Source organism: Exophiala mesophila (genome assembly GCF_000836275.1).
Source record: "Exophiala mesophila strain CBS 40295 unplaced genomic scaffold supercont1.1, whole genome shotgun sequence".
Lineage (NCBI taxonomy): Eukaryota > Fungi > Ascomycota > Eurotiomycetes > Chaetothyriales > Herpotrichiellaceae > Exophiala > Exophiala mesophila.
In genome coordinates this window covers 1,833,122-1,856,761 of record NW_015622504.1, presented here as the reverse complement: position 1 = coordinate 1,856,761, position 23,640 = coordinate 1,833,122, and the positions used below count along the sequence as shown (strand labels likewise).

General features: G+C 50.4%; 6 protein-coding genes across 6 annotated transcripts; 3 read left to right on the top strand and 3 right to left on the bottom strand.

Moving 5' to 3' along the window:
• Window positions 1-2,186: 2,186 nt before the first annotated feature.
• Window positions 2,187-2,718, bottom strand: PV10_00594 (uncharacterized protein; the record flags this gene model as incomplete). Its single annotated transcript, XM_016364698.1, has 4 exons — window positions 2,187-2,374; window positions 2,425-2,548; window positions 2,600-2,620; window positions 2,674-2,718. 4 exons carry the CDS (start codon window positions 2,716-2,718, stop codon window positions 2,187-2,189), a joined length of 378 nt encoding a protein of 125 aa, XP_016228347.1.
• PV10_00593 (uncharacterized protein) lies at window positions 2,670-2,996 on the bottom strand (the record flags this gene model as incomplete). The annotated part of the gene is made up of 1 exon (XM_016364697.1): window positions 2,670-2,996. One exon carries the CDS (start codon window positions 2,994-2,996, stop codon window positions 2,670-2,672), a length of 327 nt encoding a protein of 108 aa, XP_016228346.1.
• A 2,567-nt stretch (window positions 2,997-5,563) lies between these two features.
• On the top strand, window positions 5,564-10,393 carry PV10_00592 (uncharacterized protein). The gene is made up of 3 exons (XM_016364696.1): window positions 5,564-5,860; window positions 5,907-8,433; window positions 8,484-10,393. Exons 2-3 carry the CDS (start codon window positions 5,949-5,951, stop codon window positions 10,295-10,297), a joined length of 4,299 nt encoding a protein of 1,432 aa, XP_016228345.1. The 5' UTR covers window positions 5,564-5,860; window positions 5,907-5,948; the 3' UTR covers window positions 10,298-10,393.
• Window positions 10,394-11,102: 709 nt separating this feature from the next.
• PV10_00591 (uncharacterized protein) lies at window positions 11,103-16,289 on the top strand. The gene has a single exon (XM_016364695.1). It carries the CDS (start codon window positions 11,289-11,291, stop codon window positions 16,044-16,046), a length of 4,758 nt encoding a protein of 1,585 aa, XP_016228344.1. The 5' UTR covers window positions 11,103-11,288; the 3' UTR covers window positions 16,047-16,289.
• A 32-nt stretch (window positions 16,290-16,321) lies between these two features.
• PV10_00590 (uncharacterized protein) lies at window positions 16,322-18,344 on the bottom strand (the record flags this gene model as incomplete). Its single annotated transcript, XM_016364694.1, has 8 exons — window positions 16,322-16,480; window positions 16,566-17,010; window positions 17,085-17,235; window positions 17,423-17,486; window positions 17,536-17,648; window positions 17,701-17,912; window positions 17,997-18,122; window positions 18,187-18,344. The coding sequence occupies 8 exons, from the start codon at window positions 18,342-18,344 to the stop codon at window positions 16,322-16,324; spliced, it is 1,428 nt and encodes a 475-aa protein (XP_016228343.1).
• Window positions 18,345-22,114: 3,770 nt separating this feature from the next.
• On the top strand, window positions 22,115-23,556 carry PV10_00589 (uncharacterized protein; the record flags this gene model as incomplete). The annotated part of the gene is made up of 2 exons (XM_016364693.1): window positions 22,115-22,611; window positions 22,671-23,556. 2 exons carry the CDS (start codon window positions 22,115-22,117, stop codon window positions 23,554-23,556), a joined length of 1,383 nt encoding a protein of 460 aa, XP_016228342.1.
• Between the last annotated feature and the right edge of the window lie 84 nt (window positions 23,557-23,640).

Here is a 23,640-nt window from a genome sequence, read left to right as displayed (position 1 = left end):
TTCCAATGCATTCCCTAAAACTTCTTGAGGTGGCCACCATGGCACGCCTTCTCTCCTCATGGTTAGGGATCTTGTCATCTGAAGGCCCCCATGTCCGCGCCCACACACTTAACATTGTGCTATTGATTAGCATTCACACAGGGTCAGGAGGGCGGCACCTCTTTGTTCATGAGCGCGAGGATATCAACAGATGCATATCCAGATCAGGTACTGTCATGGACATTGACATTGGATATACATACAGCAGAAATTACGCCTTGCGTCGACCTACATATCTAAAGATGTTTATGAAGTCTTGTTGTTCTCGACAAGTCATCTCCACACGGGGTATTTCTGCAGATGTATAGCTTTAAGCTTAAAATCGTGCTGCCGCTCCAGAAACGAAGGACTGGGGAATCGAGCTACTAAAAGGCTTTGCAATTTAGACAGGCTCTAGAGGTCCAGGCCCATCAGCTTGCAGATCCCGAGATATCTCCTTCTGCGAAATAGTCTTGCATGCTTATTATGAGGTGGATTCTTTCATGCTGCTGGTGCGTAAGCTGAATGGTCCCGTTGCGTTGTGTTTAAATATCCAGTCCTCCACGGTCCGAGCTCGGCATTTGCCCCTTGAGGTATGTTTAATGACCGAATTGTAGAGTCTACCGCTACCACACCATGGGGCGAGCCTCCGCATTATGACAAAGCTGGTTACATGGGATGAAGCTGAAGGAGACGTCGCAGCCTTTATTAGAGATGATCAAGGTCACCTCTTCGTGTTCAGGACATCAAGTCAAGTCGAGAACTAGCTGATCAAGTAATCCGAATAACAAAATTGCCCATCATGTCATCAGAGGAATACCTTCACCCGCCGAAGCCGGCACCAGCCCTCAATATACCCACTGGTGCTTCTGTCAAGGTCCAGATAATCAATTCGACTTCAGCGTTGGAAGTCCCGCTTGGGACGTTCATGTCGCCCCTACAACCAGGGCATGAGATCTTGAAAGGACCTGCTTTCAGCTTCCTCGTGGAACAAGTCTCCTCTGGACGAAAACTCCTTTTCGATCTCGGGTGCCGAAAGGACTGGCAGAAGTTTCCTCCTGCTGTATTAAAGCTTGTCACCCAACCAGATTGGAAAATTGAGGTTGAAAAATCGGTTGCAGACATCCTTCAAGAAAACGGTGTCGACGCTGCCGGTGGGGCCATTGAGGCTATCATCTGGAGCCACTGGCATTATGATCACATTGGCGATCCTAGCACTTTCCCTGGAAGCACCGATTTGATCATGGGCCCAGGGACTAAGGAGGCCTTCCTCCCTGGGTATCCTGCCAACCAGGAATCTGTCTTGCTCGAAAGTGATTATGCCGGAAGACTAGTGAAGACTATTGACTTTGACAACCAACCCACCGTTCAAATTGGACGATTCCGAGGAGTCGATTTCTTCCAGGACGGATCGTTCTACCTTCTCGATGCACCAGGTCATGCAGTAGGGCATATGTGTGGCCTAGCGCGAGTTACTTCCACCCAGGAAGGAGACGCCGAAGACACGTTCATTTTCATGGGCGCCGATACAGCTCATCATGGGGCAGAATACCGCCCAACGGAGTATCTACCACTGCCAAAGTCCGTCGTCCCAAACCCGAATGTAGTCAAGTACCCATCTTTCTGTCCCGGTCATATATTTGAAGCAATTCATCCTTTGAAGAAGGGAACAGATCCCTACTACCATATCCACGACGGGGTTCCATTCAACACACAACAAGCGCATGAATCTTGTGGGATCATGCAGGAATTCGATGCTGTTGATAACATCTTTGTTATTATTGCACATGATGGAAGTCTTCTTGACGAGAGAGTTGGCATGACCTGGTTTCCGAATGGGACTTTGCGAGACTGGAAAGCAAATGACTTGGCTAGAAAGGCACGCTGGGGTTTCTTGAAAGATTTGACATATGCCGCGGAACAAGTTAGTGTTAAGTAGTACTAGGTACCTAGCAGCGCAGCATAGTTACGAAATCTTGTCCACTAAGCGTTGAGAGGTGATTGTGATTTCAAGTGCGTTTCTGGCTCTGAATCATCGTTCACGTATGGTGCTGGCTCCTTGACAGGTGAAATTGCGAGAGCCTCACGTTCATTCAAATACGATGATGGGAGATTGAATTGGTCTATCTATAAACAAAGCCCTTGACGTTGGCGTTTAGAAACACTCTTTACTTGAGCCATAGCGCAGCAACTGCCAAAACCGGCGCAACCCAATGACACAGGAGAGGCTTATAAGAGCCAACCTTGAAATATCGAATACCACACAACCCCCCCGAGGCAAACAAAGTCCAGAACATAAGATTCTCAAACTTTGTAGTTGGGCCCCCTGTGGTACTCCACTGCCAATTCAATAGGGCTGAAAATAGTCAGTCGACCGCAGAGGAAGAACTCGCAGAAACATCGTACCAGCGATAGCAAGGCTCCCATTCATGTAATCCCACCCATCGACCGCACCCTGTTTGCCGAACGCATGTTTGGGTCCGCCAGGTACAAGTGCCACGCTAGGATATATATAATCGAACCCGTATTTCTTGGGGACTGCTTAGTTGTCGATTGACCAAGAAGAAATGCTGAAGCTTACCATGTGGCCGGGTATAGATAACTATAGATCAGTCAGAATCAAGCCGTGACTCAGTCATCAGGAGATTTGTTTACCGCATTGAGCACGGCAGCTGCTTTGAAAAGACCACTAGAAGCCATTGCGAAAATGTGACTGACTCCAATTTACTTTTGTTGGATGTGTTTGTCGGTATGGAGGATAGAATCTGCGAATGAAAACAATGGTAGGCGGGGTCAATGGTAGGACAAGCACCTGAAGGTATACCCCGTACACATGTCAATCCTGATATTGGCATCATATCTTCTTGACAGAAGAGAGATAATCGCGCAGATTGGTTACGGCCGTGAGCAGACCATGGTCCAGTGAGCGAATTGCTTGGATGGATACCCCTCGGTTGTTCCGTGGTGTCGATGAACATCTGCAGCCTTGCCTACGATGATTTTTAATTTATTAAGCCGGAGATCCTTTATGCTCCGCCACGGTGTTAGAGTATTGATCCTCCCGGCTGTCTACGTAGTATGTTATGTCGGGCTGATGAGGGACTTGCTTCCTAATCATGAGAGGGAATAATGAAAATGTTTAAAAACTGGATGTGCTGGGTGGAGCAAGGCATAAACGGCCTTGAGGCCTCCCATTAAAACCAGTGGTCCAAAATCGGTATAGGGTGGGCTAAGGGCCGCGGCCCGCGGGTGAGAGAGATATTGCGACTCGAAAGTCAGGTATGCCATTAACCATTGTCCTGTTCGATGTTATTTGAGTTACTCCGCACTATCTTGCCTTTAATGCCGGAAGAGTGATTTGATCGAGATGTTGATGAACGAACTGTTGATGGATTAAGCTTGGCGAGAGATGTAGCCGTTGAAAAGGATTGTTCATCGGTGCCTCAAGGCGACCCGAAATTGCAATGTCAAAGGTGAATTGACGAGACGCAGGGTCGCCAATATGACTGATGAAGGATATTCATTTTGGATTTGCATTTCGTCTATCTTTGCAGCTGGGTTACACGCGTGGGTCCTGGATAGATTTTATGCCCTTTGAAGCAGGGTTGGATTCAAATGGAGACTACTGCAATACGTATTTGTCATGCACGGCTGTGATGACAGTATATCTATTAAACCACTCAAGTCTACTCGTGAATAGTCACGAGATTCTAGTCTTTTTGTGGCGATCCCACAGGGATCAGAGTGGTTTCCTGACAGTATTAGAGCCATCTAATCGTCACCGATTCAGAGCATCCAATACCCAGCTCAGGAAAGGTCCTTGCAGATCGGCCGATACCAGTCTAGGCAGCAGATTGAAGTGCTAAAAGAATTGGAGATGTATCCTTTTGGACAATTAGCCTGTCACTGCGGAATCGTTCTTATGTCAATGAGTTCAAACTTACAACATAGCCCCGAAACTCACAAAGCCGAGGCGCGCCAGCAGTAACTGAGTCTGGATCAACAAGGATGCGAGCCGAGAACGGTGCGATGATATCTTTGCCGTTCCTCAATCCAACTTCGACCCGGCCAAACGCCATCAAATCGCGATCGATATCATTGTGAGCATAGACTTTCTCGAATATGTGCCGCCTTGAATGGACGGCTCTCCAAACATTGTCTCTGCAATGTATTATTTCTGGACAGGAAGATCAACCAAGAGTGGGCACTGGTGCCAATGGTTTGGCCTGTAGGGTCGGGGGTTGTACCAACCTTCACGGCCTCTATGTTCCCCGGATGAAAACACCACGGTGGCATTGTCTGTATAGACCTCGTCAACCATGCACTGGCCTGCTTCGCTGGTGGTGTCATCAAGTAATGACAATGCTCGTTGGATAAGTTGCTTGACACTTGGACCGATCTTTACGGTTGTTGGCCACGTTACTTCGGCGATTGTGTAAGACATAGTATCAGGGGCCAGTTTGAACACCAAAAGACCTCAATTCATAGATGGTGGTGAAATAATGCTCTCTATGTACCTATGAGTAGGATCTCGTCTCTGGGAATTCCTCGTATAGAACAATTTATATGTGTGCAAGCCATGGGCTAGAGTTCGGGCCGAGGAATTCAAGGGCAAAACGGGGCGAGCTGGAAGTATATAGAGAGGCAGTCAAATATTTCAAGAGAGCGCCGGTTTGTTGAAGCATGTTATGAGGATGCTTGAATGCATCTTGTTCGCCATTTTCGTGCCCTGTTGGGCCTTGACGAATCCAAATTTCGAGCCCTTTGATGCACGAAAACCTGCATGAACAGAGTTGATAGCGAGAGGTCAGCACTCGCCGACTGTCGCGTTATTGATCTCAATAGATCACTATGTCTGCATCGCAATCTCACCGGTGATTCATCGGTATTGGAAGTTTGTCTCGTTGGCAAACATCCCCGGTCTGGCTGGTGAGATGGAATTAGAATTTAGGAAGCAACGTACTCCGTACACTTCATCGACTCCTAAATCACGTGCCAGGCACAAGCATCTGTGGCTGATAGTCTAACGTCTTTGCGGGGCAAGTGGCTGGGCATGGTGGCTGACCAAGGGTCAAATATTCAACAAGTTGCTCACCATTCGATACTCAAGGTCCATAGTAGCAATTAGATATCATGGATATGTAGCTGGAAGAAAAGTGCACGTCCCGGACAGACTTTCAGTTGAATGAACGGTTCGGTAGCTCATTGACCAGGATCGACAAAGCAGCACTAAGTCAACCGAAGACCTTTCGTCAATTCTCGTAAACCACTTGATAGGGGTTCAGCCCAGTATGTAGCTAGAGAAGTACTAGTCCTCATGGGACACGAACTAGGACAGCACCTGCATCCTTAGCGGGCAACTACACTCCAGTGACCTCCGAAAAGGGACGAAACTGAGTGCGGAAGGAACCTCCACTAGCACTTGGCTGCACCCGCACCCAACGCCTCCACTCGTTTCTCCACATCCATCACCTCCTGAGTTTTGTCCATTGATGAAACCCACCAAGTAACACAAGTCGTTCTCTCGACGCACCCAGGGCCATATCCTCTGCCCATCCACTCCAGACAGATCGTCTGCAATACCCCAGGACATTTGTCAAGAAGTCTACCGGCCCGACGATCTTATCGCACCACCACTCCGTTCACATATCTTCGGGTGTCCGCCCCTATATCGAGACCTCACGACGCGCAATTGCTGTCCTCATCGACCTCCAGTGCGACGATCGAGTAGTCCTGTTGACACTATCAAGAGACACATGCCACAGTCCACATCTCTGGAACATGCATATAACGTCAGACCAACGGCCTTGACTCGTGCGACACCCAACCGTCATACACACTGGTAGCTGTCTCAAACATCCTCTGTCCCAACCCTACTGACCATTCAGGGTACTCGTCTGCTAGAGCCACTTTGACTCCACACGTTGGACATGACTTCTACTCAACCTCTTCCCTCTCCGACCCTCTCTATCCCTCCCAACAGCCCATCTATACGTCACCCTAATTCTCGTGACGACCACCTCCCAATATCATCACCTGGGCCCACGAGGCACCCTCCAGCGACCCCTACTATTCAAAGTGCACATGGACCCCAGACGTCCTCCAACATGGCTGCGTCCGGTTCTTTCTTCTCAGAAACCCCAGCCGTGGAACATGTCCTTGATGCCAACGAAGACGTCGAGGATCCCCATGACCTGTCTTTCTCTTCAAATCATATCCTGAGGGCTTCGATGGTGGACAATCTGGTCATGTCCCTGGACCAGTTCTCCGCCAATTTCGATGACTCTCCCTACAACTCTAGAAATGTCACATACGACACTACAACCCCAACCCGTCCGCGGACCAGAGGACATACCCTCTCCTCCTCCGTCTCTTCTGAAGGCGACGCATACGACCTGAGAAGCATGCCCAAGATTCCCGAATTCGTTCCCCGAAACCATCCACGTCCGGCTACCCGTCATCCGAAGAGCGCTCAGAACGTTCCCAAATTGCCTAGCATCTTTGGTGAAGATGAGGACTCGGTACGTTCAAAGGTCTACGATGCCCAAAGAGCACCTCCCCCGGCCGGAGCAAGGAGAAAGAAAAACACATCCACAAGTGGTAAAAGTACCACCAGTAGCAATTCCTCAAGTATAGATCTGGGCCACCTCGCAGGTCTGTCAGAGAGACTAGGGGCCGTGGGCAAGAGGCGATCGCGCAGCTTCGACTACGGCTCCAGGCAGAGGGTTCTTCGGACTGCTAAGATGACGGGTGAAGTCGAGGGTGCTTCAACCTCAGGCATCTTCTCTGGCTCCGAGTCTCACCCTGCTCCAAATGCCTCCATCACCGCCCTACCCCTCATTCGGAAACCAAGCAATAGATCCTCAAAGAGTGCCCATGGCAGGAAGGGCCGCTCAAATGCCCTAGGTACGGCGACCGTGAAGAACAACAATGAGCCAGCAGTTCAGATTCATAGCATGAAGAATTCCTTAACTCATCCTGGTGCTGCACATGATCAAAAGCACAACGCCGCCCCATCTCCAGCCGAAATCACACCTGTCTCCAGACCTGGCTTTTTCCGGCGCGTCTTTGGTTCGTCTAAAACGCCTGCAGTACACTCAGACCTTCAGGTGAAAACCAATGGTCGATCAACACCAGTGCACGACGAGACTCCGGTACCAAGTACCCCAACTAGCCGTGGCCTCAAAACCCCCGGATTGCCGTCAACAGATGTGTCGGCAAACAAGGAAAATCACCCGGTTCTGACCAAGAAATCTTCAGCCTTCTTCCGACGACGCAAGAAGTCAATCTCCACAGCCGTTCCACCTCCATTGCCCTTGGCCTTGGCTTCTCAATTCAAACCTGAGCCTGAAGTTGTGGGTGATGCCAGCCCCGTCAGCAGCCTAAGAGCGTTCATGGACCCGTATCTGAACGAGAGCCAGGCTGAAAGGGGCTCTGGTCACGTTCGAACAAATTCAATGCAGGGCTTCTACACCCCCAATCTTCCTCCACCCTCATTCAATTTGAGCAAAGAGGCCACTAATCGCTCTAGCCACCGCCGTACTGAATCCCATGGAAGCAACAGAACATTGAGATCCAACCAGAAACCTACGTCCAATCTACTCATTCCGCATCAGGACTCTTTTCTCGCCGACAACAGCAGCTCGGGCAGTCTGGAAGATCCTGTCAAGAAATCACCACATGATTCCAGTATTCATTCCGACAACGACCGCTCTGGTCTGCGAGCTCGTCAATCCGTTTCTGAGCTTAACAAGGGCCGTTCTTCTTCACACAGTCCCAACCCCAAGCCTGACACGGAATCTAAGAAGACTATCCCAAGGCAGAGATCCTGGAGATCTGACCGTGTGTCGCTCCCTGCAACCGTCACGACTGCCTCTCAAGCAGGAACGTCTTCGAGTCCTGACCCAAGCGACAGGACCAAGTCATCGGCTCCACTCCGAGTGGCCACCCATCTGGAATCAGCTCGCAAAAATTCCATACCTGTTGTCGCCCTTGACTCAACATCTGATTTGAGCGAGTACAAGTCAGCTCCCAGCACCCCTTTGATCATCGAGACGCCAGTCAACGTGAAGGTGGATTTGACCCCATCAGATGCTGCCGTGCCTCTTGTTTCCCAAATATCTGCCGATGAGAGCTATGTTTCCAAGGCGCGACGCATTTTTGACAATGTTGATGATGAGGTGGACTCTTCCACCGTCGGAGCCTGGTTAGGTGAGGCCGGACCCGAGAGGGAGCAGGTGCGCAAGGCATACATGGAACTCTTTGATTGGTCGAACCAAGACATTCTTGATTCGCTTAGAAGCCTCTGCGACCACGTAGCGTTGAAAGGCGAAACGCAACAGATGGACCGAATCGTGGATGCATTTGCTAAGCGATGGTGTGCGTGCAACGAGGCTCATGCCTTTAAATCAAGTGGTAATGCTCCAACAGTCTCTTCTCTCTGGGTTGTATGCTAACAAGTTTAGATGTTGTACACACAATCTGCTACTCAATATTGCTGCTCAATACCGATTTGCATTTGGCTGATATCGGGCAAAAGATGACCCGAGTACAGTTTGTGCGAAACGCTTTGCCGACAATCGTCGAGGTAGCCCAAGGAAAGGATGCAGACAAAACCTTGCGAACTCCCGCGATTGGGTCCAACTTCAACGGGTCATCCGTGGGAGATGCCGATGAACGAGCACAGGAAAAGGGCCTTCCCTGCCGGGAATCGAGACAGAACTCGACCTGTGAAGGTGGGCCTGGCCGAGCTTGGGAATCACACATTGAAAATGTTTTGAGGGCCTTCTATGTGTCCATATCCCAGGAGCCGCTGCCATTATCGGGAGTGCCACTGGAACCAAACACCACTTCATACCCGCCCAACAGCTTCCTCACCATCGGCTCAAACATGCTTCGACGCACACCTAGCGTTCTGAGCAAGGCTCATTCAGACACTCACCGTGGACGAATCACAGGCGAGAGCAAATCACTTGGGGCGCGATGGATCAGCAAGACGCGGTCACGCCCCCGGCTGCCCTCAGCACCCGGGTTTGGATCTAGTAGAACCAGCATCGATGATCAATCTTCGGCTTGGAGTCCATCCATGTCAAGTACATGGAGTCGAGCGTCACTGGGCAAGACTCTGACATCGATGTCAGTGGACTCATTGGGAACCGAGTATGGACATAATGACTACCAATCTTCGATCGGGTTTGCCAACGCTCTTAGTCAAGCCATTATTCGGGAGGATCAGCTCGAGTTCCCCGTTGAGGAAGGACCAAAAGCAGGAACACTACTTGAAGATGAGTCTCTTGAGCTCTGTGGGGCACCGTGGGCCAAGGAAGGAATTGTGAAGCATAAGTGTCACCTCGAGGGTGTTGACAAGCGATCCAAGGACCGGAATTGGAACGACTGCTTCGCTGTGATCGAGAAAGGGTGGATGAGACTCTTCTCTTTCTCCGCGAGTGCCAAATCATTGCGGCATAAGGCTCGGACCCCCAAGGCCGGAGCAGTGGTGGGGGGTGGCAACTGGCAAGACAATGCCGAAGAAGTTTGGAAGTTCATGCTTCGTCACACGATTGCCAGTTCGCTTCCGCCCCCTGGATACTCGAAAGCACGGCCGTATGTGTGGGCTTTGAGTCTGCCAACCGGAGCGGTGCACCTGTTTTCGGTAGGGACACCCGAAATTGTCAAGGAGTTTGTCCACACGGCCAACTACTGGAGTGCCCGACTGTCGAAAGAACCAATGATGGGCGGCATCAGCAATATGGAGTATGGCTGGAGCGACTCGGTGGTAAATCGACCACTACCCGGGTCCGATGGTCCTCCCGTGACCAACAACGCAGTCACCACTCCTCGACCTAGCACTCAAATGTCGATGCGGAGCTCTTTGGAGCACGTTGGGGGTGTGCGAGCAAGGCTGGCGGGTGATAGGGCTCACATTAATGAATGGAGCCCTCCTCAGCAGTCCATGTTTGCATCACAGTTGTTGGAAGTGGATCAACTCAAAGCGTTGCAAACATATGTGAACAATGTGGAAGATGAACTTCAAAAGCACAACGAGCTGCGAGGGATGATGTTGGTCGCATTCACGACTAAGCATCCTAACTCGACCAAAGCCATGAACAATTGGGAGAAGAAAAGCAGCTATCTTCTGAGAGAGATTGTCAAATTCCGGACATATATCGACACTCTCCAGAATGCACAAGCCACAAAGGGAAAGATCTACCAGACGCGAAAAGAGGAAGGGGATGCGCAACGGGGGGAGATCGACTCACGCAGTATTGAGGTCGAATAGAGAGACTGCTCCTGTTGCCACTCTACTGTATTTATATCCAACGAATTATGACTTATGATGGATTTGTCGTGTAGGCAACGGTTGGTCGATGAGCATTGGGGTGGAGAGTGTATTATATAGCTGCTGCAGACGATTCACTTGAAAACCAGTCATGCTGATCGTCATGGCCTTCCACATGACAAGCAAGCACCATCTTTACTGTTCCAAGTCGAGGCTGTGGAAATATCGATGCTCTCTGGATTATCGACATTCCGATCTTTATAGGGGCAATTGCTTGCTGCCCAAAATGATGCCTAGCCAGGGGCCGAGGGGCTAAGGTGCCAGTAATAAGCGAGGATGCTAGGGCTGTCTAGACAAACTCCGCGGAAGTTTGTTTATTTGGCAACCCAAGAGCCTCGAGGGGGCGAGGGATAGGGGGCTGGGAGTCATTGTGAGAGACCGAGGACCTCCGCGTCTCTACCATGTTTCGTCTCAGATGCAACAGTAAACAAAGCGGAAACTCTATAACTTCAGATGCCAATGTCAAAGTTTGTTGAACACAAGACTCATACGGAGTACTCACGTTGTACGGTGAATAGATAGAGTTGAGATAGAGAATATGGAGTTAAAAGCAGCGTAGAATAGCCCCTGTCTAGGCTCTAGTGGCTATGATTAGTAGGCTGATAGGGCACTAACATTTAATAAACAAGACGCGTTACTGCAACTGCGGTGGTTGCCACGTCGTGTATGGACGCAGGTTGCTCCTTCCTCGCGTGTCAAAAGTCCACCTTCCCATCTCCACTTGCATCTTGAGTCCGTTTCTATTCATCACTTCAGCCAACAATCAACAACAGTCACTCACTCATGCCCTCACCACCACCTCCCTTAGACCTCGATTCTGCGCCGAAGTCGATAAGATATGCAATCCTGGCATTCTATCGCCCTCGCCCTGCATACCTGCTGCAGTCTTGATTCCCAGTAGCCCTTGCGGCTCCCCTTGTCCGCCTCCACAATGTCGTCCTCAGTCCTCTCCAACCGTCCATCCACTGCTCGCCGCTCATCCAGGGTCCCCGGTGGTTTTGACCCAGAGGAGGAAGAAGAAGATGTGTCGCCCCCTGCAAGCCTTAATGGTGATTTGTTCAGCGACTCGTTCGACTCCCATCAAAACACATCCTCCTTACTGCCCGGGCCCCACGATCCCTCCAGCCTCCTGCAGCCACAAGCCCATAATGAACCTGACAACGAAAACACAAACCTGGACCTACCAGCGAACTCCACTTTCGATGAGAGTACTATGGACAAAAGGTTACAAGATGTCGAGTCGAGCTTCCTCCCAGATCAACCCTCCCAGCTTGCCGCTAGTAAAGACTCGCAAATTCAGGGCGCCGACGATACCCATTTGTTTGGCATAGTCAACAACAATATCGCCGTCCGAAGGAAGCCACAGCCCATACAAGTTTCACGCTCCTATTCCCCTTCCAACCCCGACCAACCTCTCAAATCCAACCCCCTTCGTTCTCCCATGACTCCCCCCGGGGGCTACAAGACCCCGGCGCCCGATCAGCAACATTTCTCCGATATGGACGAAATAGAAAATAGTACCCCTCAGATGCCAAACACTTCGGCTTTAGAGAATATGTCATCCTCCCCCACCGCAGCTGCTGCCGCACGCACGTTGTCTAGGGTTCAATCCATGGCCACTGTCGGTGGTTACGAGACTGCCCACGAGGAGGATCAGCTTGAGACGCCACAGACGCAGTCATACCCGAGCCAGGAGGATTCCGAGGCCACCCCTAAGAAGGATCCCTCGACTGCCTCCATTTCACAATCTGGATTTCTCTCGGTCCCCGGCATGGAGGATGGACAACAAGAATGGGAACAACCCGTCGTCAAACCCTCGAGAAGGCCCAAATATCTTCACAAGCGATCATCTCAAGCACGATTGTCATACGACTCCATGGCTAGCTCCAATACCGACGCTAGCGATGCAACTCTCGGCGCTGACTTTGCCCTGCAGTCGGGCGGCGCGGTGCCTGATTCCAGTACCATGCGGAAATCAAGAAACACAATCTCGCGCCAGGCAAGCCTCGGTAGCATGATGTCTGGTATTTCGGGTATGAGTGATGAGGATTTTCGCGCCCAGCGCCAAGTTGGACCTTCCGACCTGAGTACCCTACAAGAAGAAAGCCCAAAATCAAGCAAGGCTGGTGGCATCATTACCCCCAAGGCTTCCAAGTTCAGCTTCAACATGCCGACGGATACCGTAATTGCGAATAATGTTCGCGACCTTGAGGTTCCTGGTACATTCGCGCGACAATACCGCCAAGAGCGCAGTTTATCACCAGAGAAAACCATCGGCACCCTAGGCATGACCCCAGGTCCTAAGAGAGGCCTGACCTTGAAGGAACACAGAAGTACCGTCGAGAAGCTTGGTAAAGAGAACTTTGACTTGAAGATGAAGATTCATTTCCTCGACCAAGCGCTGCAGAAACGGTCAGAAGATGGCATCAAGGAGATGATTACAGAAAATGTACAGTTGAAATCTGACCGACTGAGGTTGGAGAAAGATAATCACAACTTGCGAAAACAAGTGAGAGATTTGCAGAAGAAACTCGAGGAATCTGGAACCCGTGAATCGCCGACTGCGGATCAGGGGTATGCCACCGACGAAGAGAGAAGCCCAACCGCAGAAGAGGAAGTCATATATCTTCGTGAAAGAGTCGAGATCAACGAAATCGAGATTGAAAAGCTCCGATCAGAGAGCCTGGCCAAAGAGTCGGAGAAAAGGCGATTGGCCGAGATGGTCAAGTCGCTTGGTGACACGCGAGGCGCTGCGTCAGACGTTGGCTCGCGCGAGGAAAGGGATATGTGGAAAGACATGCTTGAAGCTGAGACCATTGCCCGTGAGCAGTCGGAAGAGGACAACAAGAGACTGCGTGACGAAATCCAAAGGCTGAAGAACGAGTCAATGGCCCAAGGCAGATCAATGTCGCGTAAATCTCGAATCGGAGGCTCGATCGTTTCACGGTCAAGCAGTGTTGAGGCCGCCGCTCGTGCCCAGATGGCAGACCTAGAAAGACTGCGACATGAGAATTCCGAGCTTCAAAAGATGATCGGAGCACAAGCATCCACCCTCACTTCCCGGAACAAAGAAAAGGAAAGGTTATACCAAGAGATTGAAGATCTGAAGATTGGCCGCATGGGCGGTCTACGATCCGTCGCCGGAGACAGCATCCTCGATCGGTCAGCTTCAAGAGCCCGATCCCATTCTCGCGCCAGTAACGGAACTCGATTGTCTCGACTCAGTGACCAAGAGCGTGAGAACCTCGAAACTCGAGTCAACGAGTTGCGGGATGAGGTTTCGCAGCTCAAGCTTGAGAACCAGAACCTCCAAGGTCAATTTGACGAGGCACTGGCCGAGCTCGACGCCGTTGACGCGCAAGCACAAGCGGATGCAGATCAATTCAACGAGGAGTTGCACCTCCTGACACAAGAGCGCGATAATGCGCTTCGGGACGCCGACGAGCAAGACCAAGCCTTCCAACAGCTAAAGGCCGAAGCCCAAGAGGAAATCGATGGTCTAGGAGATGAGCTGGATGCGAAAGTCGAAGAGGTGACCCGGCTGGAGCAAGAGTTGAATGCCCAGATTGAGAATGTCAAAGCACTTCAAGCGGAAATGCGATCGGCGGCAGAAGGGCTGATGCGTTTGGAAGAAGACGCCCAACAGAATCTCGCACGCTACCAGGCCGTCAAAGGAGAGCTGGACGATTCCAACCGAGAGATTGAGAGCCTGGAAAAAAATCTAGCCGAAGTGGAAAGCAAGATGCAAAGGTTGACGGTTCAGCAAGAGAGCAGTCATAATGAGATTGCATTCTTGCGCGAGGAGCAAGATGCGGACAAAATTAAGATTGGTGACTTGGAATCCCTCCTCAAGAAGGTTCACCTTAACCTGGAGTCTGAGAGGGACAAGAGTCGAGATCTGGAACGTCGCATTGCGGATGAAAGGGCTCAGCGAGAAGCCGTGGCCAGCCAAGAGAAACAAGACGTTCAACGAGTCATCAACGATCTCAACCGTGAGGCGACAGGGGCCAAGGACGAAGTGAGAAAGCTTCGCAGAGCCCTTTCTTCGAGGAATATTGAGGCCGATGCTTTCCGAGATCGTCTTCAAGAACTCGACGACGGGCTGCGGAATATTGTCGGCGACCCCAACGGATCAAGGAGTAGCATTCTGAGTGCCGTGAGTAAAATGAGTCGGGACCTGGATCAGACTACGTTTGATTTGGCTTCAGTGCGCAAGAAGCTGGAAGAGACTGAAGGCTTACTGGCGGATCGGGATGCCCTCCTCGAGTCTACTAGTCATGAAGCCCGGAGATTTGCCGATGCCTACGAACGTGAAAAGCAAGGTCGACGACAAGATAAGATTGACTTTGACCGTGCCAACAAAGGACACAACTCAACCACGAGAGCATTGACAAATTCATCCGCTAGAATCGCAGAGCTGGAAGGTCTTCGACAAACCGACCGGAAACGGCTGGCCCAGGTTGAGACGCAATTGAAGGACCAACTCACTGAACGGAACCAGGTTCTCCTCAATCTCTGGAAGAAGCTATCAGCGATGTGCGGGCCGGACTGGGCACACAATAACAGTCTGATCAATGGCAACCTTCCGTCTCAGGAGGTGATTGGGAACATGCTCTTCTGGCCTGGTTTCAGCCGTAATTTGTTAGTGGCAGCCAAACAAGTTGAAGCACAGCTTTCGACATTCCGAGACAAGATCAAGCGGGTTGAGCGGGAGTTGTACAAGGAGTACCAGGCATTGGAGCAAACGCTGGATGTGCGGACTCGCAAGCTCGAACGGATAGAAGAAAGTTGGGAGAAGATGAAACTCAAGATGAATGAGATGGAACTTCATACCCATGACCCTGGGAATCGGACGCCAAAATCGGCACGGACGCCGGAGATCAGTAAACTCAAAGGTGAGAACCGGCTGCTGAAGGCCGAGTTGCAACTGCTCCAACAGCAGCAAGCCCATCATCATAATTCGCACGCTCGACGCGATCGAAATGAAAGCCGCGCGTCAGGGTACTCGAGTGTTATGTCAGGTGATGGAGGAAATCAGCAAACAGATGGGTCTGGCAGCGGCGTTGTTGGAGTTCCAGCTCGATCGTCCAGCATGAGGCGGAATCGAAATATGGAACTTCAACGTCACCACTCGACCGGAATCGTGGAGCACTTGGCAAACTTCAACGGCGAGGTGCGGCCAAGACGATCGAACTCGATTTCAAGCCGCAATTCAGGACTCTCCCCAGGGGAGAGGGAGAGGGAGCGGCCGACGGGATTGATGATTCCTGCAGGGCCATTCAACGCTCCGGCCAACGGAAGTTTCGCTCTGCCACCGCCGCCACGAGAGGCTCCACCAGCCCCACCCAGTACAGCATCAGGATCTGACATTGCCAGTATCACGACCACGGGGGCTGCACAAGGTCAAGGGCAAGGGCAAGAGAAGTGGATCCATCGACTACGAGAATTGGAGCGGAGACTGAAGGCTGAACGAGAGGCACGACTTCTCGACCGAAGTGGAGCACGAAAAAGACTGGAGGAACGAGATGCTGTCAATGAAGAACTGAGGCGAGAGTTAGAAAGAGAAAGAGTAAGGAAGAATACCGAGACCGGAGAGTTGGGATCGCAGGGATACCCAATGACTGAGGCTTCTATGGAAGCTGATGGAAGAGTGCGAGACGGAAGCGGGGACGGGACAAGGAAGCGCTAGGTTCGTTCAATCACCGGATTTGTTTGGGCGAGGTATATGGAAAGCCGTATGGGACTGGATCGAGGGAAAGTGTACCAGTAACCCAAGCATGAGCATTGGAACAGCAGTACGAAGGGATTTGGAAATTTGGAGGTGAATTATTATGCTGAAAAGATTTGTATCATTATTGTAGCTGTGGCATCAGCTTGGTAACATTTGTGCTAGTCATTTAGATACCCGCGTCTTTGCTATTGTGGCCTCGATGACAATCTCTTCGACTTTTACATCAGACGTGATCATGGAGCGTATCTGAAACCTTCAACGCCTTCCAAAGCAGGTCTCTTTCCTTCGTCGGCCAATCTGTTCTGCCTCTTGAGCCACATGGAGGTGATGAAAGTAATAATACCAGTCATGATTTGCAGACTGATGGTTGTCCACATGCCGGGGATGTATTGCTGCAGAACAGTCACAGACAGGTATTAGTCAAAGCGCCTTCGGAATCATCATGCCGTCAACAGGAATAGATAAAATCAAACATACCGGCGCATCCTGAGCTCGAAAGATAGTACTTCCCGTCACACCGCCAGCAGCACCAACACTGATCATGACAGCAGCAACGATGCCCTTTTTATTCAAAGTAGCCGTTTGGTTCTGTCCATACGCCAAAAACTGAGGTCCGTTTGCCTGTGATCCATACACAGCCAGGAAAAGACCAAAGTATCGCACCCCAGGGAGGCGTCCGTACAGAACGATGATCAAACCCACCACGGCGATCGCACACTGTGCACAGATAATGGGCCATCGAATCCGGAGTCGATCCGAAACCCATGCGCTCGTGAGACTCATGATCACCGCGAATACGTACGGTGGGCTGGATAGAAGTTGCGCCAGTGCATAGCTGTATCCCATGCCCTGGCGTAGAATGATGGGTTGGAAATATGCGAGCGCATACACGGTCGCAGCTGCTGTGAAGTATTGGAATGAACTAACGGGCGATCGACTTTTAGTACAGACTTGCTCATTTTTCTTTCTCAGGGGTTTGCTTCAAGGTTCGCTTACAAGACGATCAGTTTCCAATCCAGGAGCATGCGGAGCACCTCCTTGACGGTCGCGTGTCCTTCGACTGAAGATGTTTTCACTCTATTCTCTTGTAGGCGCGCCAGCGCAATATGTTTGTCTCGTTCATTGAGAAATTTGGCCTTTTCAGGGACTATACAACGTCGTTAGCTTGCTATGCGGAGATCGAGAGGCTCAGAGCCATCTTGGCCAACTTGCAGTCTATTAAAAACCACGGGCTTATGAAGCCAACGATGATGGTGCAGATACCCTCGATAATGAAAACTATCAATACCGGTCAATAACGTGCGCATGTGAGTGCGAGAAGCAACAAGACTTACTCCATCTCCAGCCCTGTCGGTACATACCGTCTCCGACACGAATCAAAGAGAGAACATATGCAAACTAGGACATTCTCAGCCTAGGAAAACAAGATTCTTGTTGGTCGACTTACGATAGGCCCGAATCCAGAGGCGAAGAGGGCAGCCATATAGAAGAGAGAGATTCTAGCCGCCATCTCGTACTTTTTATACCAGGAGGCAATGATGAAAACAGCTCCAGGATACACTGTCATAGGATGAGCGCCACAGCATTGGAGAACAGTACAGCGAACACTCACATCCAGCCTCAAAGATACCTAAGATCACTCTCAGGACAGTCAATGAGACCCAGCTATGCACGAACCCCATTGCCAGAACTGATGATCCCCAGACGATGATGAGAAACGGGAGCCACACGCGAGCACCGACACGACGAATCACCATGTTGGAGGGAATCTCGAAAAGAGCATAACCGATGAAAAAGACCAGCAATGCGATTGAATATCGTGCTCTGTATGTGTCGATGAATGAATTCGTCAGTGTATCCAGATTTTGCAGAAGTATTTTCCAATCCCATGGGAGAAAGGGAACTTACCCAATGTGCAGTTCCAAATCCTCTGACATGCCCGCAATATACGCGGCCGAGATGTTGGTTCGGTCAAGAAGAGAGAAGCCGAAAATGATGCAAAGCATGGGGAAGACATGATTGTCAATCCTCCTCCTACCCTATGTCAGACTGCGAACGATAGATCCTCTTCGAGAGTTGCCACTAGGTATGTACTTACACGAGCTTCTTCTCTTCTTTCTCCGACCAGTCTTGGACAACAGGCTCTTCTTGGTCTATCTGCACCGACTGTGCGATGTCTTCTTTGTGGATGGACTGCTGAGAAGACTGCGACAGTACCTTCTCGTCGACGTCGGTTGGTTGATCCTTAGGAGACATCCTGAGAAGCAACAATTCACGAGTCTCGAATGGTTTGGACTGCTGGTGTTGGTATTGGATCCTTGATACGGGGTCGAGGAATACTAATCATTGTCTACATGTTCGAAGACCCCTTGATATATGTACTGGAGTACTGAAGCATCATGAATGTTGTCCGTTTGCCTTCGCACATTATAGAACAGCTGAGCTCTGCCTTAACCTTGGGCCACGGCCGGCTCGTGATCAAGGTCTGCCCACACTCTTGCTTTGTGGGATATGAAAGGCTGCCCCGGATTTCCCCACACTACACATACTATACTAGCGGCTGGGTTACGGCTGACGGGACTGAGGTCTGGCCACATGCTACAAGCGTCACGACTTGAAAAACTCTTAGCTACGAGCAAGTAGTTCTTGGCCTTGGGTTGCCTTAGCCGTTGCCCATGGCCGGCGCGTCAACCGTCAGCCTCACAACGATTAGAACAGATCAGTTGCATCAGTCTGCGATGAACTCTCGAGGGCTGCGTACCATGGTGTAGATTTTACACGTGTATTCGGTGGGACTGAACATTGCCATTTCTGACCAAGTAACATAATGTACAATGATAGCTCTGCACGCATTTTTGCATGTGATCTTCTCAATCCATGTAGTCCCTTCGATTACGGTGCTTTGATACCGAGGTAGATTTTCTTCATAGTTTCGCAGTCGTTTTGCCCGGGCCCCAAGTCGACAAGTAGTACTCCGGGTAAGGATACTCTCCGTTCTTGTTGGCGCCACCCTGAGCTCTCCAAGCACCACCATCGACTTTGGGAGTAAGAGTAAGTCAGTCACCAGTATAGGTATAGTGTGTAGAATTAGAAAAAGCATCCAACGTACCGACAAGAGTGTCTCCATTCACGTAGCTGCCAGTGTCTCCAAAGAGGAAAATCGTTGCATCTGCAATTTCCTTGACAGTGCCGAATCTCTGGCTCGGAATCGTAGCCACGGGTTTATTGTATCCTTCTGCAGATTCAAGTCTTCTCACACCCTCGGTTCCGCCGATCGGGCCGGGAGCAATGATATTTGACGTGATTCCTCGAGGGCCATACTCGATGGCAACCACCGAAGATAAGGTGTCGACACCTGCTTTTGCCGCACATCCATGTGCCAGAAGTGCCGTGCCTTGATACTGTAAAGTGGCACTGATGAACACGATTCGTCCTCCGGTTCCACTTGCAGGTGCTGTGGGGGGGCAACATCAGTATTCATAAAAGTCATTGCGTTGGTAAAAAAAACTACGTACTTGCCGCTCCAGTGGCAGGATACTTTGCCGCCGATTCCTCAAGATACGGCAGGACGGCTTTGAGAGTATTGAACGAACCGATCAGGTCGATGTCGATAACTGATTTGAAAGCACGTGGTGACATATCTGCGATGCGTGCGAGAAACGTTCCAGCAGCACCAGCTCTGGATTTCATCGTCAGCAAAACAAACAAAGAGTTGGGGTGGTAGTCGGGAGATGGATGAATCATGCATGACTGACATGACAAAGTCGATTCCACCGAGTTCTTTTACACAATCCTGGACCGCCTTCTGGAGACTATCGAAATCTCTGACATCTACTGCACCGTAACCAAGAACTCGTGCTCCCTTGCGGACGTTGGCCAATGACTTGGCCATCTTCGTGGTCTTTTCGACATTTCGTCCCACAATGCAAGCATTTGCTCCCAGGTACACCAATGCCCGAACTTGGACACTGCAGATGTCGCCTGCTCCTCCTGTACAGAAGACCACTTTATTGTCTGTGACGGTAGGTTAGGGATGCTGAAGTTCCAGTTTTGCTGAACTCGCAGTGATGACATTCTTACTGAAAATCCCCTCCCTCCAGCTTGAACTGAGGTAGTCTGGACGCGAAGCTGCCATTGTAGAAAGTTTTGAGGAGAATTGCAAATAGGTGGCGGGTTGAGTGGTGCACAGCGTATCAAGATATATAATTCAGATCTGAGATCTGCATCATGTAGGAATGGTCATTCCTCATATCTCTATAAATGGATTACATATCGAAGCCCGGAGAAAAGTCGGACGGTCAATCGCTACAGTGAGATGGAGTGCACAGGGTACGCCCTCGGTCCGCGGGGTGGATATCCGGTGCCAGCACTGAGAGTTTGTTCACTCTCACGCATATCAGGGTTCAGACTTGTTTACAATTCGCATTTTAATGAGTGATTTCAGACCATTTATTTGTGTTTAGCCAAATCTGAGACAATTGAGATGGCTACATCACCGCCAATGATCTCCTATACGACAAGGGGCAAATTTGCGATTTTGACACTTAACAAACCGAATCGACTCAATGCACTCTCATTACGAGAATTTCACGATTTTGCAAGAACTTTGGATGAAATCGATCAGCTGAAAGATGTTGTTGTGACCGTTGTCACTGGAACAGGACGATTCTTCTGCGCGTGAGTTTGATTCGAGGTCTCTATGATCAGGGTCTTGACTAAGGGGGGCCTGTTGTTACATGATCTGACATATTATAGAGGTGCAGACATCAATAAGTCTTCCTGGAAGACAGACGGAGATGTTAGACAGCACCACCTACAGGAATTGGTTGCAGCTAACTTCTACCTGACTCGGGCACTCTCCACGCATTCCAAGATTCTGGTGATTGCCCTCAATGGCCCAGCGGTCGGTGGCGGCGCCGCGATTGTTGCCTTTGGTGATTTCGTATACGCAGATCCAAAGGCATACTTGCTGTTTCCCTTTGCATCTCTGGGGTTGGTGGCTGAAGCTGGCACGTCACGGACAGTTGTGCAGAAGCTGGGGATTTCACTCGCAAATGAAGCCTTACTCACAGGCCGACGACTCCAAGCTGAAGAACTGCTCAAATGTGGATTCGTCAACAAAATCATCAATCCAGCCACTGATGATCGAGATGAAATCTCATTTTTGTCGTTTGGCATTGATCCAACACCTAAGAATGAGAGCAAGATCTCATTCTTACCGTCGGTATTTAAGGAATTGGACGAATGGCTTGGGGATCATCTGAACCCCTCAAGTCTCCTGGGAATTAAATATCTGATTCAACGGCCGGAGAGAGATGTCATTGAAGCACAAAACGTGAGAGAGGTATTTGCTGGTGTAAAGCGCCTTGCTTCTGGAGTGGTGGATCGCGAGATGGCTAGAATACGGAGCGGGCAAAAGCGGCATAAGCTCTAGTCAGATGCCCGAAGAATGTGTGGGTACTCGAAACAAGACCATTTGAGCAAAGCAAAGACCTAAGCCATTCAATCTCACTTGATGCCATGATCTGACTGTTGAGTATGTCGTGACAACTCTACTGACTTGCAGGTAGAACAGGTGGGCGGGCGATAGGGGAGTCCTGCTGTGTGGGGAAAAGGGGCCGAGGACGGCACACGGGATACAGCCTTATCACGTGCATCAACGGCTGACGGCCTGGCAGACGGTTAACGGCTGGCGCATAACGGTTGGTTTGTCGACCCCACTTTGCAGCAGACAATTGCGGAGAAGCTGGCAGACGGCTACGGGGTATCAAGCATCAAAACCACTTCAACCTTGGCTCCTCACGAGATGACCATGGGCTTACTGCCATGGGCCGAGACGAATTGGCAGAAGCCTAGGTGCCCTCACTACAGGTGGTGCATGGCAAATAACAGTATATGGGACACATGCCTATAGTGACACCCCAACTTCAAGTCTCAGGTCGACAACGCCTATTCTTAGGGATACAAACATCTGATTCTCAAATCAATCTGTAATAGTTCCAACTGCAACGACACTAGCCAAAGCCATGTATTCTAAGAGATCTCAAATGCCGGCTTATGTGCTGGGTGTTGGCTTGACCAAATTTGTCAAGCCACGAGGCAAAGTTGATTACAATGAGCTTGGGTATGAGGCCGGCATCAAAGCCATGCTGGATGCTCATATTAACTACGACGACGTGGATATGGGTGTCGCATGCTACTGCTATGGCGATAGTACCTGCGGACAGCGAGTCTTCTACCAATTTGGCATGACTGGAATTCCTATCTACAACCAGAACAACAATTGCGCCACCGCCTCAACTGGCCTGGCGATGGCCAGGAACTCTGTCGCATATGGGGCTGCTGATTGTGTCCTGGTTGTAGGCTTCGAAAAGATGAACCCCGGGAGTCTGGCCTCATTCTGGAAGGACAGGACAGACCCCTTGGAAAGAAGTAAGGCCATCAGCGACAGCATCCGGCCGGCATCCAAAGCTCCGTTTGCTGCTCAACTGTTTGCCAATGCGGCGCAAGAGTATATTGACAAGTAAGAATTCAGGTATTGCTTTGGAGAATATTATGCTAAACCTTGATCTCCTCTACTAGATATGGGGCAGAACCACGCGATTTTGCGGAAATTGCGCGAGTCAACCATGAACACTCTCAGCGGAATCCGTACTCGCAATTCCAGGACGTCTACACATTAGATCAAATACTCAGTGCGCCTAAGATCGAAGGTGTCCTTACTAAGACACAATGTTGTCCTACGAGCGATGGTGGCGCAGCCGCCGTTGTCGTGTCGCAAGCATTTCTCGACGCTCGCCCCGAGTTGAAATCACAGGCAATTCTTATAGCAGGACAACGCATAGCGACAGACCCCATCTCTACGTTTAATGGATCGTCGTTTAATCTCGTTGGACATGGCATCACTAAGTCTATCATCCAAGACGTCCTTAAGGAAGCAAATGTGAAATCAATCGATGATATCAAACTGGTGGAACTTCACGACTGTTTCTCGCCCGCGGAAATGGTCTTCATCGATGCCCTCGGACTGTGTGAACCTGGAAAGGCCCACGAATATGTCCGGGCTGGCAATATCACCTATGGTGGCAAAACCTTGATCAATCCATCGGGAGGCCTGCTCTCAAAGGGCCATCCACTAGGTGCTACTGGCCTGGCTCAGTGCGCTGAGCTCGTATGGCATCTTCGCGGATGGGCTAACAATCGTTTAGTCGAAGGTACCTCCGCGGCTCTTGCGCACAACCTTGGTCTGGGAGGCGCAGGTGTCGTGACCATTTACAAGAATGCCAGCGGAAAGCCTAGCAAGAAGGTCTCAAACGACGAGGTGGCCAAATTGACCGGGCTAGGCTATAACCCAGCTACTCAAGCAAAAGGATTCACGAAGGCCCAGGCTGAAAAGGTTCGGTCAAACAGGTTCCGAAGTGATTGGGCACTAGGAGACACGCACACACAGGTTGAAGCAAAATTTTGATAAGAGCTTCACACTAGCTAGATCCAGAAATGAATATAACTTTCCGGATGAGTTTGGAAGACCATATGATTCAAACATTCTTGA

What these genes read in the sequence shown, in the direction of transcription:
- PV10_00592 (XM_016364696.1), top strand. Translation starts at nt 5,949, where the DNA reads ATGACTTCTACTCAACCTCTTCCCTCTCCGACCCTCTCTATCCCTCCC. An exon ending in TCATGCCTTTAAATCAAGTG is followed by an intron (nt 8,434 to 8,483) that starts GTAATGCTCCAA and finishes TAACAAGTTTAG; the next exon opens with ATGTTGTACACACAATCTGC.
- PV10_00591 (XM_016364695.1), top strand. Translation starts at nt 11,289, where the DNA reads ATGTCGTCCTCAGTCCTCTCCAACCGTCCATCCACTGCTCGCCGCTCA.